Raw genomic sequence first — 13,369 nt, 5'->3', positions numbered from 1 at the left:
GGCCGGCGCGTCCGGGCACCATCGGCGTGCTCGTACAAGTGCCGATGGGGAAGAATGGAAAGTATACCCGCTGTACTGTGTGGCTGAGGCCGAACTGTCCCCCGCTGGTCTGCGAGAGGCGTAGGACGGAATCTCTCGCCTCGTTCTGAATCAATAGAGGTCGGATCGAAAGCAAGACGTGCCTCTGAGAACAATTCAATGACGTGTGTACTATGAGAGGGCGGGTGGGCGAAGAGCTCGGCGTGCTCGATCTCAAAGGCGAGCCATTTCTGGTCCTTGGGGGGGAGTGGAATTGGGGCTGCCGTGGTGGAGGAGCACGCCGGGGGGGATGGTGACGACGAAGAGAGACATGCCGTTGTGGTTGAGCGAGGAGCCCCATTGTCGCATGGCCGACTGGATCGCATTGAAGATGTCGAACGCGTTGCGCTGTGCGGCTGCCTTGCTGGGGCCGAACTCGGTTGGGTCTGTCTCGGGGATGGAGGCTGCGGATGAGAATATGGTGAATGTGGCCAGGCCGAGAATGACCGACTGCTTGATTGATGCCATGGTTGCCATCAATTGATCGTGAACGGGACGCGTCAGCCGCGACGCCCGAATCGTTGGCTGCGGTCGACTTAAGCCAAAATTAACGGGATGACGGATTTGAAAGGAGGGCACCTATCGTTGTAAAGGAAGAGCCAGGCGGGTTGCCTTGCAGCCCTGGGTCGAGCGCCGGACGATAAGGGGTCGAGTATGGTGGTACAGAGTAGTAACTAGAGCAGAACCATCGTGAGATTGCACCCCGGAATTAGCGGTCAGCTGTGCCGAGACGCGGCTCGGTCTCCGTGATTCGTCACCCGTATAATGGTAAGACATTGACCGCAGGCACTATACATGGATTTCAGGGAAGCGCACATTCTCCATATTTAATATTCTTCCGCTTCTCAGATGTGATAATTGATCGTGGCCTTTATTTCACGAGAAAATGCGGGTATGGCATGCCAACTAACAAGTCTAGCTCAACTGGAATAACCCCCTCGACAACGCCACAACAAGTCACATCGCAAGGCAGGACATCTTGCTACCAATCCCAAGTCGTCTCCCAGTCTACCGAATCCGAATAATCTCATCCGGGCCCCTTTCCGCCGACGTAATAGCCTCCCCATCCATAGCATTGTGAATGTACGCATCCCCAACAAACGACATGGCCCCATCCGGTCTCGGCCGCAGTACATACGGCACCGTCGTGCCGTACAAGATGCAAATGACATCCCCGACCTTCACCCCAGGGCACCCGAGCCCCAACATGCCCGTACTCGTGCTAATATACGGCCGACCTGAACACATCGCCTTCATGGTCCCCGTAAACTGCAACAACATGGCATACTCCTCCACCGGCAACTTATTCCGCCACGCCCGCACCGCACTATCCGCAAACCTCTCCACCGCATCCGGCACCCCCCTCAAATACTCCGGCAGCGGGAACCCCTCCTCCCGAATCTGCCGGATCGCCTCGTCCCTCAACCGACAGCCCATCCAAAAGATATGATACGCCTCGAGCGCGCGCCCCTCCATCGCCGGGCCCCCCGCGGCCGCATGCGAATGCGCCAGCAAGATATCGACATGAAACCGCGGAAACTGGTCCGGGCCGAGCCCGTACACCTTCTGGCAGAGGCGCATGCAGTCCTGCTCCCACTCGCGCGTGGCGTCGCCGTAGACGTCGTGGCGCTTCATGTTCTGGTTGGCCTCGCGAAACGCCGTCTGCGGGATGATCTCGCTGACCGTGTCGAGCCGGAACCCTTGCGCGGTCAGCTCGGTCGCGCTGATGCTGCGGTTGGTGAGGTGCGCTGTGGAGGGGGAGAGGCCCGCTGAGAAGCCGCAGGAGGGAGTGGTGAATGCGGAGGCGAAGGGGGGTTTGGAGTTGAAGTTAGGCGCCCAGGATGGGAGTGTGTTGTGGTCGGGTCGGTCTCGGGAGAGGGCCGAGGAGAGGAAGTACCATTCTGGGTCGTGCTCCAGCATGCATTTGGCGAACTGGGCGTAGAGCTGCCACATGGTTTGGCTTGGTTGAGCGGTCTGGAGGCTGGCCATGTACTCGCGCACTTGGCGCGGTGCGACGCCCATGATGGCGTGCACCCGGTCAGGGGCCATGGTGACTTGCCGCGAGCGGGACTCTCCCACTAGACCTCGGAATCTCCTGATGTCTAGTCCTTCCAGCATCTGCTCGATGGAAGCGCCTCCTAGCCGCAGCGCGTTGAGGTTGACGATTCCGATGATGGCGTTGTTCATGTCATCCTCGGAAGCACCCGGGAACCGAATCAAATCCAGCGAGCCGTATGTCAAGATCTCGGTCGCAAGCTCGACTAGCAGCCCGAAATCGACCTCCTGGTAACCGCACATGACGACCAGCTTGCGCGCCAGCAGCGCCTCTTGGACGGTCCACAGACGGCGGAACCATGGCCTCATAAATAGGTGCCCATAGTACTGCCCATGATCCTCATTGATAGTCGCCGCAGTGTCGTCTGGCAAATCAGCCCTGGTAGCAGTGGCCTGATTCAAAGCGGCCACCTCATCTAGCATTCGTTCCATGTTCTTCAGCGCAGAGGCGCTTTGGTCGGCCGTCGGACCGAGCCAGATGAACACCTTGCTCGCCCTGGAGTAGATCTCGCCCATGCGGTACATCTGATCTAACTTTTCTGCCTGGTCGTCCTGGTTGATGCAGATCTGGTCGATCCACAGTAGCTCACGCGACCCGGTCGCATGCTGCGAGGCCTGCACTTGGTTCAGGACCTCCAGAACCGTCTCCGAAATGCTGAAGCTCTTCATGTCCAGGAACATGCCCCGCCTGGCGCTGGTCGGGTCCCAACAGTATGAGATGGCAATGTATGGCGGAGGTTTTGCGAGCGGATGCGATTCCAGATATGCCAGAGGGTGGGACCCTAATCCGCCCAGTCGGAGAAATCGCGCATGTCCTTGTGGAAGGGGTGGGTATTGGTATGTCGTCGGCAGAGCCAGGGGCATCCGCGCGAGCTCGGTGTTGCCTTCGATGTCTCTCCTCTCGTTTACTTCCGACACCACATCGCGGGCCTCACGCGGCACGACACGGGCGTTGGCCAAAGAGATATTCGATACTGTTATACTGTCGGGTGCCATGCCTAGTGGCTGGCTGAGTTGGGAGATTATCGACTCATGGTACTGTGGTGGAAGACCTGCGATGCCCTCGCACAGAGAAGTACAAACATGACTGCCGGGTGCACTTCGTTGCGGCTTTATTACTGGTGATCCTGGTGTTGGTTCCTGGCCCGGGGCGTTATTACCCCCCGATCCCTTGCGGTGACGGCGAAAGAAGCGGCGCATTTCCAGTTTGGTTCGAAGGTGACGGGTTTGGGCGCCAATATGGTGAGTGGCCTGGTTCTTTGTACCTGAGATGCGGGGTACGGGAACGTTTTTATGACTTGTCCCACTCAGATTCCGAGGCTGTGTAGATCGGGGACGACGATAGATGAAGGACCAGACAACTCAGCAGCCTAACGAGATCAGGGAAATGCAATATCAGGCCGTAGCATACAACACAGTAACTAGGTATGTACCTACTCCCAAACCATACCCTGAATTCATCCCTCGACTTTTTTGATGTCCTGCGCCTGCAGCTTCAACTCGGCCTCGTTGAATTCGTCATCCTCGGTTGGGAGCTCCAAGTGAAATTTGGACATCTGCGCCGCCGAAATGTCCACGTCACCGTCTGTCTCAAAAGCGAGAATGTGGCCTCCCTGCTGCCTGTCCTCGGCAATGAAGTGGAAGTGGTCTCCGGCCACGTTGACGCCCATTACATACTGCGGACATCTGAACCCGACAATCGTACCCTTGGCGTTCTTGAAGGTGTGAGTCGTTTGCCGGGCGCACACGGACACCATGCCTTCCCTGGGTGTTGTCTGTCCGCCAGCGGTCCTTACGTTGACCTCCTTGAACACGCCATCCATCCTGACCACCAAAAAGTGGTTTCGAGCCTTCGGGAACAGGCCCGTCAGCAACCTTTCCAGGCTAGCTTTGCCAGCCACGGCAGCCCTTTTTGTGATTGTGGGTTTGAATCGCGTCACAGTGGCGAAAGGCGTGACTGTTTCTTCGGGGTTGATGTGCACGACAGACCCGTCCGCCTTCATCTGGTAGACGTCGCCATTGAGCACAATCATCTCGCCAACCATGTTCCGAAAGGTTCCGAGGCCGTGGTCGCCATGCTCAAGAATGCGTGCGATCGGTGTGCCGTGTGAGGCAACTCCATCCACAAGGGCTGAGATGATGGAATACTGAAAAATTTCGTTGTAGGCCATCTTGGCGGCCTTTTGGGAACTTAGCTGATGACGAAAATGGTAATTCTGGGTTGGGTGGGTGAATGTTGGGCTAATTGGGCAGAACACAGCCGGATTCGGCGGCGGAGCTGAGGTTTAAGGGCCCTGGAACGCGGGTGTGTTTTGGTCGCTGAACACCAACCCAAGGGTTTCTTAAGCTCAGCATCGCAACTCTCGGAAGCACAATAAGGAATGCGAAATATGCAATGCGGGTGCTTACTCACTACATCAAAGTTCACTAAGATCGACGATGGCATGCCTGTGGTCGCTTTATACTCCTTTCCTTATTCGGATTTAATTCCTGCGCCGACTTTCGCTGGTCTCGAACATCGCGGCAGGACCCCACCTTGGAAGTGTGATCAGGCCCGCGTGCTTTGCCCAACCAACCTCAGTGACCTCAGTGACCTCCGTATCTGGGCAAACTGTCCTCAGAAACTGGCCAACTTCGTTAGTTATACCTAGTTACTGCACTGCATACCCAACATATACAGATGTCCCTACCAAAAGAATTGGCTCACCGCCCGTTAAACTGTTAGTGCCTATGGGGCTTTTTCTGCCAAGCAGAACCACTAAAATCCGGAAGGCGGTGAGCCAATTCTTTTGGTAGGGACTTCCGTACTGTACTGTGGTGCCTATTTATGGTGCATAAGGACCTCTGGGTTGTTTCCCCTGTACTGCTCGGTGGGGCGCGCCAAACTCCCTGCGAGCTGCTGCCAAACAACTGTCAAATCGACAAAATTATCCGTGCAAGCCCTGTCAATCCATACCTGTGCCGGCCACCGATAAGGAAGGAAGGACGAAGTATGACGACTCCGAAGGCTGAGTTCAAAACAAAACAAACAAGAGGGACCGTGCCGGAAGCGGCACGCCAAAAAAAGCCTGGAGGAACACACCGGCGCAGGTATCTGTCGATAGCGGCATCATAATGCTGTTGTGTGATTGATATTAGGGCAAGGGCAATTGAGCAGAACTGGGAAAGGAAGCAAAGCAAAGGTGGTCTCTTCTTCTTCGGTCAATGTCGGGTTTAGTCATACAGCGGCCCTTCTTCCTTCCCGCTGTGGATCTCTGTCTTCTGACCGGTTTGGGAGAGCTTGGGTTTTTTACCAACCGACCAACTAAAGCCATGGTACTTCCCGAAAACGACGGTCAAGGTAGTTACCGGAATCGGATTCATGGAATTTTGGCAGCACAAAGACTCGGATTAACTCAAGGAGACAAAGGAAAGATTTAGGATAAAGCCACTTGCTCTGAAGAATTCTAAGAGAGAACAGAGAGGGATCAATCAACCCCTTTCTCCCCATTTTCTCCATCTGAGTGTCGATTCCAACACCAACCTCACATTATTTGTTTTCCGGGCAGTGTGATGGCAACTGCTAAAGTTCAGTTTCGATTTATTTGTCAACGTGGGGCTGTGGAGTTCGATCGCTTCCACGGCATACCAGGCAGCTTAGTTTGCAGAGCAGACGATGCTGCAGACATCAGCGAAGAATATCGTCAGCTGTGGTCCGACACAACACGACATATCCTGAGACGAAGCGAAGCGGACTGTCTAGCACATTCGTTCCGTACTTGCGCCTGCGGCTGGCCAGCCGTCACCACCGCTCAGCTTCCCCTACCTTTCGTCTATAAGCCGGAGGGTCGCGTGGAGGTTCTGGTCGAGCCACTTTGTGACCTTGAGAAATGCCGGACTCGGGTGCTGCAGGAAACACTGAAAAGAACGTCTTGGTTTACAACGGCCATGGGTTGTACAATTTGTGCGAAAGTGGACGGTGTGATGAAATGCGGGCGGTGTCAGGTCGTGGCGTACTGTGGGAAAGCGCATCAAAAGGTTGACTGGGCGGCGCATAAGGCGGGCTGCATCGCTCCACGCGAGGTTAACGATAGTGGCGCGGCCCAGGCGGGGTCTGTCCGGCCTCGTCCGACAAGCACCGAGGACGCGCACGTCTTCGAGGATGAGTCAAGCGACGATGCGGAAGCAGTTTATGAATTCTCTTATTCAGCGATCTTTGAGGCCGATGACGGGACGAAAGTTGAGCTGACTAAAGAGGATGTTCTCGCATACTTGTTGTCGTCAGAACCTGGCGACGAATAATACCTCTTAAGTCAGCCTGGGGGGGCTTACCCGACAATATATACGATTATTTATTCCTACATCACTGGTTATTTCGACGGTATGTCCTGGATACTCGGCGAGGAGAAAAAAAAGAGAGCAAGAGATCTTGTCAGGGGCTGAGATGGGTGTGTCCTTTCGGCTTTGTCGTTCTTGTAATGCAGTGGCGTTCAGAGTTGGTGGGGTTGGGCGGGTGAGTGAGTAACCTGGGCACTCTCGAGTGGCCTAACCAGACACCAACTTCTGGCCAAGCCCTTCGAAGACGTCAATGCCCTCGTACGTATTGGCGGTCCCGGGACAGGGTAGACAACGAGACCATTGGCCTGATATTGGTTAAGAATGGGGACCAGTTAGACAAATCCTCTGTCATTGTTGAGCAGCGGAATACCCGGGATAAACTTCCCCAGCTCCTAGTCTTCGTTGTTATTTAAAGGACGCGGTTTCTTGCTCCCGTGGCTACATATCCTAGTTCTGGACCCTCCCATCGTGAGCCGTCACACTCAGAACTTTTATGCGCAAAACCCCACGCCCCACAGCGACTCCACTGTTCCCAAGCCCTCACCAGGTTCCACAACCACACCCACCGAATGAGTCAACCAAGTCTCCGAAAACCCTTTATCACCACCCTAACAAGTACCGGCAGCACATCAAACAAGGGCCGCTGGTCTAGTGGTATGATTCTCGCTTAGGGTTCACTCCTGAGTACTGTTCTGCGAGAGGTCCCGGGTTCAATCCCCGGGTGGCCCCTTTACATCTGTCTCCTCATCTAACCGTGGGAGAGATGGTTCCTCTTTTTGAGCACCATGACATCCAGCCCTTTGTTAGTGGGACGTTCTCTTCAATCCTGGGGTGGGGGTAATACCTGCTGCCAGGCTGCCGTTTTGGATACAGCCCGCGGGAACATGAACGGCCGGGCCCTCGAAGTTATCATTGTAGTTGTGGTGACCAGAACCGCTGGAGTTGGATACCTACCTAGGTAGTTGTGTTCTCTCCTGGGGAGAATAGGGATTCCGTGCACCGCCCAACGGGTGCTCAGAAACAGGCAGTCCCAGACAGTCCCAACAGTAATATTATTTATGCCTGGACCTCGCACAACATCGTTGCCTCGAGACCACCCACTCAGCCCCCCGCTAACATCTCGCTACTCCCGTACATACTCGCCCGAATCCCGTACCCATTGTTCTCATAAATCCCTAAGTGGGTATACGCATCACACTTATACGTAATCCCCCGCGGCATGTCCGCCTTGACCAGTCCCAGCACCACCAACCCCTCCAACACCCTCCTCACATCCGCAACATCCGTAAAGTCCCTGGTATACACGCATACCAACCTCGTCGGATCCCCCTGCAGCCCCGACGTCGATACCTTGGCCCCAACCCCCAGCCGGCCAGCATCCACCCCCTCACACACCACCCGCCACACCTCATTCACCTCACTCTCCCGAGGAAACAGCATCCACTAACCCGCACCACCACCAGTCAGCACAGGTACCCCAACCAGCACCACAGCGCAGAAGCAGAAGACAACAGAGCTAAACTCACCTTCCCCCCCGCGACCCCGCACCCCCTCGCCAGCGTCCCAATCTCCCTCACCAGCACGTCCCTCCACCCCTCCACCCGCCCCAAACCACCATCGGCATCGCCCCCCCGCACCGCGAGCTCGACCGCCCGCCGGAACTCAGCCAGCAGCGCGGCGCCCGCGCGCGTGAAGCCCTCGACGTCGCCCGTGTCGTCGAATCCGGCGGGGGTGTGCGGGTTGGCGATCCAGTACCACCGGGGGAGGAGGTGGGGGGGCGTGGTGTAGGGGGCTTGGGCGGGGGGGAGGCGTTGGAGGAAGTGTGGGAGCGGTTCGTGAGGGTGGCGCGTGAAGGGGGGGAGGGGGGTGGAGGTGATTGTGGGGGTGGGGGGCGGCTCTGGGGTGGTTGGGGGGAGGGGTGGGGGGGGGTTCCGGGGGGGTGGGGGGTGTTGGGGGGGAGGGGGGGTTCATGAATATCGGGGGTTTGGGGTGACTGGTGGTTGTTGGAGGTTTGGGCAGGTGAAGTGCTAGGGGCCGCTCGGTAAACCGAACCTGTAGTCATCAATCAATCTTCTCGGGGTTGGTTCTGATTCTGATTGGTGCGTGACAAGGATGGCTGAACTGGCCTTGAAGTACCTTACTTTGACCGCTCACAGGTGTCACTGTGTGATCCGACATCTACGATGTCGTTTAGTAAGCTGGAAGCGGAATCGAGAAGCGGCCAGGTCTGCCAGATTTCATCGCGGACTGTCATGGCAGAATCACTGCAGTTTGGGAAGATATGGAGCGAAGAACAACACAGCTCTTGGGCTGGCTTCAATCATTTCAGTGCCTTCGCGGCCTGGAACTTATAATCAATGTAAACCACAATGCTTTGCCCATGAACCTTGACCACCGACTCCTTCTTGATCCTCCGAACGCCACAAAGTTCTTGGGTATCATGACCATTCCACCGCCAGCAACCAAACGCCACAACATGACACGTTTGAAAATTCATGGTCCTGTCCGCCCCATCCTCAATCATATTACATGTCGAGGGCCCGGACCCGCTCTCCCAACTGTGAAAGAATGTGTTAGCATTGAACCAAATCATCAAACCAGGTCAGCAGAGGTCGTAGCTTACCTCCTTCAGCGTGATGTCGCCATCCGAGAGGGCGACGAGCAGGTTGCACATCTGGCGGAAGCGGTGGGCGTCCTCGTCGCGCTGGTCTTTGAGATCGTCGATTTTCTTCTCCAGCTCGTCCACCTTGTCGTCGAGCTCCCCAACCTTGGTCTCCCGCTCGTCGTCCGCGCGCTCAAGCGCGCGGCCTCGGCGTCCACCCGCATCGCGTTCACCTCCTTGATCCGGTCGAACACGGCATCCATGGCGCCGCGGTCGGCGTCCCATTGGCTGCCGTGCCGCCGGATCGCGGAGAGGAGCTCCTCCTGGCGCTCCACCAGAGCCTCGAGGGCGGCGAGGCGGGCGGCCAAGTTGGCCGACATGCCGGCGATGGGTTGGGTGTTGCGTGCGAGGGCGGCGGAGTTGGGGGGCGGGGGCGGGGCCAGAGAAGCGGCGGGGAAGGGGCAGATGGGGGGTAGCCGTTGTACCCGGTGAGACGGGAGAAAGCGCGCTGGTTCGCCGACACGGTGAGGATAATTTGCTTCATCACGGCCTGGGAGTTAAACATGTCGTCCCAGCTGGCCTCGAAAAATTGGCGGTTGCGGAAGAGGACTGCCGCGAAAAGGTCCCCTGTTGGTCGATCCGACCGTTGGTGGCCAGTTCCAACAGGGTGCCGACATCGTTCTCCGCGGCAGGCAGCAGCGCGTCCAGGTTCTCCCCGGTGCTCTGGTTCTTCACGGCCTCCAGCGCCCAAAGTATCTTCTCCATGTTAAAGGGGTCATTAGGATCGGTCGGGTCGGCCGGGTCGGTGGTGTTAGTGGTGTTGGTAGTGTTGGTAGTGTTGCCGGCGTTGTCGGGGACGGCGGTCTCGATCAGCGCACTCTCGTTGGCGGTGCCTGCATTCTAAGTCCAGTCAGCAATGGGCGAACAAAGCTGAGTAAGTCAAGCGCCAGAAAGTGCCAGAGTGCTGCTTCTCCAGGAGACCTTTTTGGAACGAAGTTCCGCAAAGTTCAAACTGTCTGCGCAACAAAGCCGAGCTGCTAAGCAACGGCTCTCGGCCTAACACATAAAGTGTACCTGGAGACCTTCCGTATGGGCAACTGGTGGGAGGCTACCCTGAGACAGCAGTAACCCGAAGGTCAAGGTCTGGAGAGCCCAAGAGAAGCGGAGGTTTCCCTTTCGGTTCGCCCCCACCAGACATCCCCTCACGCAAGAACCAACCTCATCGTTCGGTCTGGCGCACAGGTCCTGACGGGTGATAGGGGATTCTGGGTTCTTGGTGGTTATGGGCGGGCCGTGGTCTATGCCCGGAAGGTTTCTTCGCTTCGGCAGCAAACGAAGAGGGGGGAAAGGGGAAGCGATGGTGTGTGATGCCATTCTGGGTCTGGAACATCAGTGGACTTACCATGTTTGTACTGGAGCTTTCGCTCCCAATTCTCTCGCCAGAACCGAGATCCGACTCCTCGTCGATTTCCATGTCGATGATGCCCTTTGGACCTGTCAGCACGCTAAAAACGGCGGGCGATTATTTCACGCCAAATAAGGCAATCAAGAACACAAAAAAAAAAAAAAAAGAAAAAAAGAAAAAAAAAGGAAAAGGGTTTTCTACCTCCTGGTTGGCGGCGTCGGCTTGCTCTTCCGCCACAACCACCCGGTGAGCAACTCTTCGCCGTTCCCGGCGCGCGTTGATGTTGTGGTACGGCATTGTGAGCGAAAGGGGAAATAAAAAGAAGAAGAAAAAGCCCGGGGGCGACGACAAGAACTCGGAGGTGATGCGAGGGGAGATTGTCGAAGGCTGCGTGAGAAGTTTAGAAGAGGAAGTTGAAGAACGGTGGGTGGAGGGGGATTAAATGCTGCGAAGAGCGGGGCCAGCAAGGGCGCTGATTTCAAGAAAACAATAGGAAAATAGGGCTCAATAAGGCACAATAGGAATTAATTGATGACAATAGGGTGCAGTGTGGCCGGGCGCGTGGGGCGGCGAACGCGTTGAGGTCAGATGAAAAGAACAGCTCCCCTCACGAGAAATCGCGTCAGGAAATGGTGGCCACCTCTCCCAACGACTTTCTACGATGTTAGGACTTTGTCTCTCGCTGCTGGCTGTAAGACCGGGGCCCTCCTTAGAGAAGTGAGGAAGAGAAATGCAGGGAAATTAGAATAAGTCATTCTGTCTTGCTTTCCCAAATGAAATACTCGTTCGTTCAAAGCCATGGCCAGGCTGGGACTGAGGGACAGGGTATAGAATGTCAATGTTGACACCGCTTAGTCCCCAGCTTGCCAACCAGCTTCTTGTACCTTACTGCCGGCGAATAACTCTCAGACAAAGGCTCCAGGAATATGCTTGTTTACTTCAGAGTCAGTTGATAAAGTATGCAGTGCTGAAAATGCCCAAAGCCCAAGTCTCTAGTTATTCATTTCTTGATCAAAACACTTGAATTAGACCAGAACGGTCGCCGATTCCAGAAAATGGCAGGGGAAATTTCCCAGATGGTACTTATACCGGCAGGGCACAGTGATTCACTTTTGGAGATAGGCACTGGCAATTCCATTTTCTTTTTCGTGGCCCTCGGTCACTGCGTAAACCTGTGCAAGCACATATTCCATTGAGTCTCTCTAATCGTACGGGTTCGCCAACCTATTTGTACGGGGTCCGCACAGACCACCTGGATTCTGCCACGCCCAGTATCGTTGGCCGGGGGATGAGAGTTGTTGTTCAAGAGTTGTTCAGGAGTTGCTCAGATGTTTCCGTCAGGGGTTGGGGTTACAGCGCGTTACTGACCATGCAGTCAGCAGGTGCGAAGGTTCACCCCTCTCCACCACTGCTTCCTTGGCAGTTACCACAGAATTGAGCGTGATCCGAAGCCGTTCAGAAGCCTTTAATTGCACCAGAGAAGCACAGTCGCATCACTACTTATCACATTATTACCATCCCCAACCCGACCTACCTGTCTCAGCCAGGCCTGTGACACTCGCACCCTCGGCAACCAACCCGCCAAGATGGCTGACGACGGCAGCAGCGGCCCCCACCCTGTGGATCAACCACCCGAAGCACCCCTCGAGTCGCCTCAGGTGCCTGGAGACGGTTTCGATTCCTTTGAGGAGCTCTTCGAGTACATCAATCAGTGGGCGAAGCCCCGTGGCTATGCCATTATCATCCTCCGATCTAGCGACCGTCAAGACGGGAGACCTCGCCGATACGACCTCTGTTGCGACATTGGCGGCCCCCATCATGACTCCTCCTCTACAGGGCTTCGCAAGGCCAGCAGCAAGAAACGAGACTGCCCCTGGCTCGCGAAGGCAGTTCAGCGCAAGCTCCTCGGCGACCGATGGTATTTCGAGGTCCGCAGCGACCACCACAACCACGAGCCATCTCTTGACCCTTCGGCCCACACTGCCCATCGCAAGAGGGCCTGGACTAAAGAGCAGAAGGAAGAGATCCGCCAGGTGTTCAAGACAACGACTTCTGGATCACGTGATGTCGCTTCATTTATGCGCGAAAAGTACCCCAGCCAAGTATGTCCCTCTTCTTCGTTACGATGAGTATACCTATGCCAACTCTGCCATGACTCTAGATTTGGACACGACGAGATATCGAGAACGAGATGAGCAAAGCGAAGGCCGAGGCCCTTGGTGGCTATACCCCTACACAAGCCCTCCTCAAGCACTTTACCGACACTGGATCAAACACCGCGTTCGCCAACTTCAAGGTCGTGTCGTTGCTCTTGTTTGGACCTACCCCTTTTGTGAGGAGATGTGGCAGCGATTCCCGGATGTCATCTCTATCGACAACACTTACAAAACCAACCGTTTCCAGATGCCCTTCCTCAACGTCACTGGCATCACGAATATCCATACAACTTTCAATGTCGCCTTTGGGGTGGTCAACAAAGAGGACGAGGACGTATACCAGTGGCTTATCCAGATGCTGGATGAGCTCCGAGAGGATGCTGGTGCCTGCCGACCTTCTGTCACCATTACCGACTTCGAACGAGCCCTCAAGAACGCCCTGAGCAACGTCTAGGAGAACGTCGACCAACAGGTCTGTCTCTGGCACGTGTTAAAGAACTGCCAGACTGAGGTTAAACTCAAGTGGCAGTGGGCCGACGGCCAGCGGCCCCAACAACAGCAGGTGGCACGAGGAGAACATGAAGAGGAGGACCATGTAGATCCTGCCTTTAGGGATCTCATCGCTCTTGCAATCAACGAGGCCCCCATCACCAGCGGCAGCAGGGTCCCCTTCTCTGAAGTGCAGACAACCCGAACGGCTTTATATCTCTGTGGAAGGCTGCATATATGCTCTACTGTCGCCGAGTTTGAGACAGC

The 13,369-nt window shown here is 55.8% G+C and overlaps 5 protein-coding genes and 1 non-coding gene across 6 annotated transcripts in view; 2 read left to right on the top strand and 4 right to left on the bottom strand.

The window, feature by feature from the left end:
- CHGG_09955 (uncharacterized protein) overlaps nucleotides 1–546 on the bottom strand; it is a gene marked incomplete at both ends in the record, with an annotated part of 1,589 nt that extends 1,043 nt beyond the window's left edge. Inside the window, 2 exons of the mRNA XM_001227881.1 lie at nucleotides 37–145; nucleotides 319–546. Of these exons, the coding sequence (XP_001227882.1) occupies nucleotides 37–145; nucleotides 319–546 (337 nt within the window). The remainder of the gene's footprint in view (nucleotides 1–36; nucleotides 146–318) is intronic.
- A 540-nt stretch (nucleotides 547–1,086) lies between these two features.
- CHGG_09954 (uncharacterized protein) lies at nucleotides 1,087–3,333 on the bottom strand (the record flags this gene model as incomplete). Its single annotated transcript, XM_001227880.1, has 1 exon — nucleotides 1,087–3,333. One exon carries the CDS (start codon nucleotides 3,331–3,333, stop codon nucleotides 1,087–1,089), a length of 2,247 nt encoding a protein of 748 aa, XP_001227881.1.
- Nucleotides 3,334–3,590: 257 nt separating this feature from the next.
- Nucleotides 3,591–4,304, bottom strand: CHGG_09953 (uncharacterized protein; the record flags this gene model as incomplete). The annotated part of the gene is made up of 1 exon (XM_001227879.1): nucleotides 3,591–4,304. The coding sequence occupies one exon, from the start codon at nucleotides 4,302–4,304 to the stop codon at nucleotides 3,591–3,593; it is 714 nt and encodes a 237-aa protein (XP_001227880.1).
- A 2,783-nt stretch (nucleotides 4,305–7,087) lies between these two features.
- Nucleotides 7,088–7,179, top strand: CHGG_11245. The gene has a single exon. It is a non-coding gene; the product is annotated as a tRNA-Pro (tRNA).
- Nucleotides 7,180–7,648: 469 nt separating this feature from the next.
- CHGG_09952 (uncharacterized protein) lies at nucleotides 7,649–10,754 on the bottom strand (the record flags this gene model as incomplete). Its single annotated transcript, XM_001227878.1, has 9 exons — nucleotides 7,649–7,744; nucleotides 7,977–8,242; nucleotides 8,592–8,628; nucleotides 9,074–9,196; nucleotides 9,286–9,602; nucleotides 9,697–9,945; nucleotides 10,267–10,372; nucleotides 10,455–10,538; nucleotides 10,659–10,754. The coding sequence occupies 9 exons, from the start codon at nucleotides 10,752–10,754 to the stop codon at nucleotides 7,649–7,651; spliced, it is 1,374 nt and encodes a 457-aa protein (XP_001227879.1).
- Nucleotides 10,755–12,043: 1,289 nt separating this feature from the next.
- CHGG_09951 (uncharacterized protein) lies at nucleotides 12,044–13,067 on the top strand (the record flags this gene model as incomplete). The annotated part of the gene is made up of 3 exons (XM_001227877.1): nucleotides 12,044–12,559; nucleotides 12,619–12,789; nucleotides 12,861–13,067. The coding sequence occupies 3 exons, from the start codon at nucleotides 12,044–12,046 to the stop codon at nucleotides 13,065–13,067; spliced, it is 894 nt and encodes a 297-aa protein (XP_001227878.1).
- Nucleotides 13,068–13,369: the final 302 nt, after the last annotated feature.

The sequence above is a fragment of the Chaetomium globosum genome, genomic scaffold (assembly GCF_000143365.1).
Source record: "Chaetomium globosum CBS 148.51 scaffold_7 genomic scaffold, whole genome shotgun sequence".
In the NCBI taxonomy this organism is placed as follows: domain Eukaryota; kingdom Fungi; phylum Ascomycota; class Sordariomycetes; order Sordariales; family Chaetomiaceae; genus Chaetomium; species Chaetomium globosum.
The sequence above is the reverse complement of the archived record's forward strand: the minus strand, read 5'-3'. Positions and strand labels throughout refer to the sequence as shown.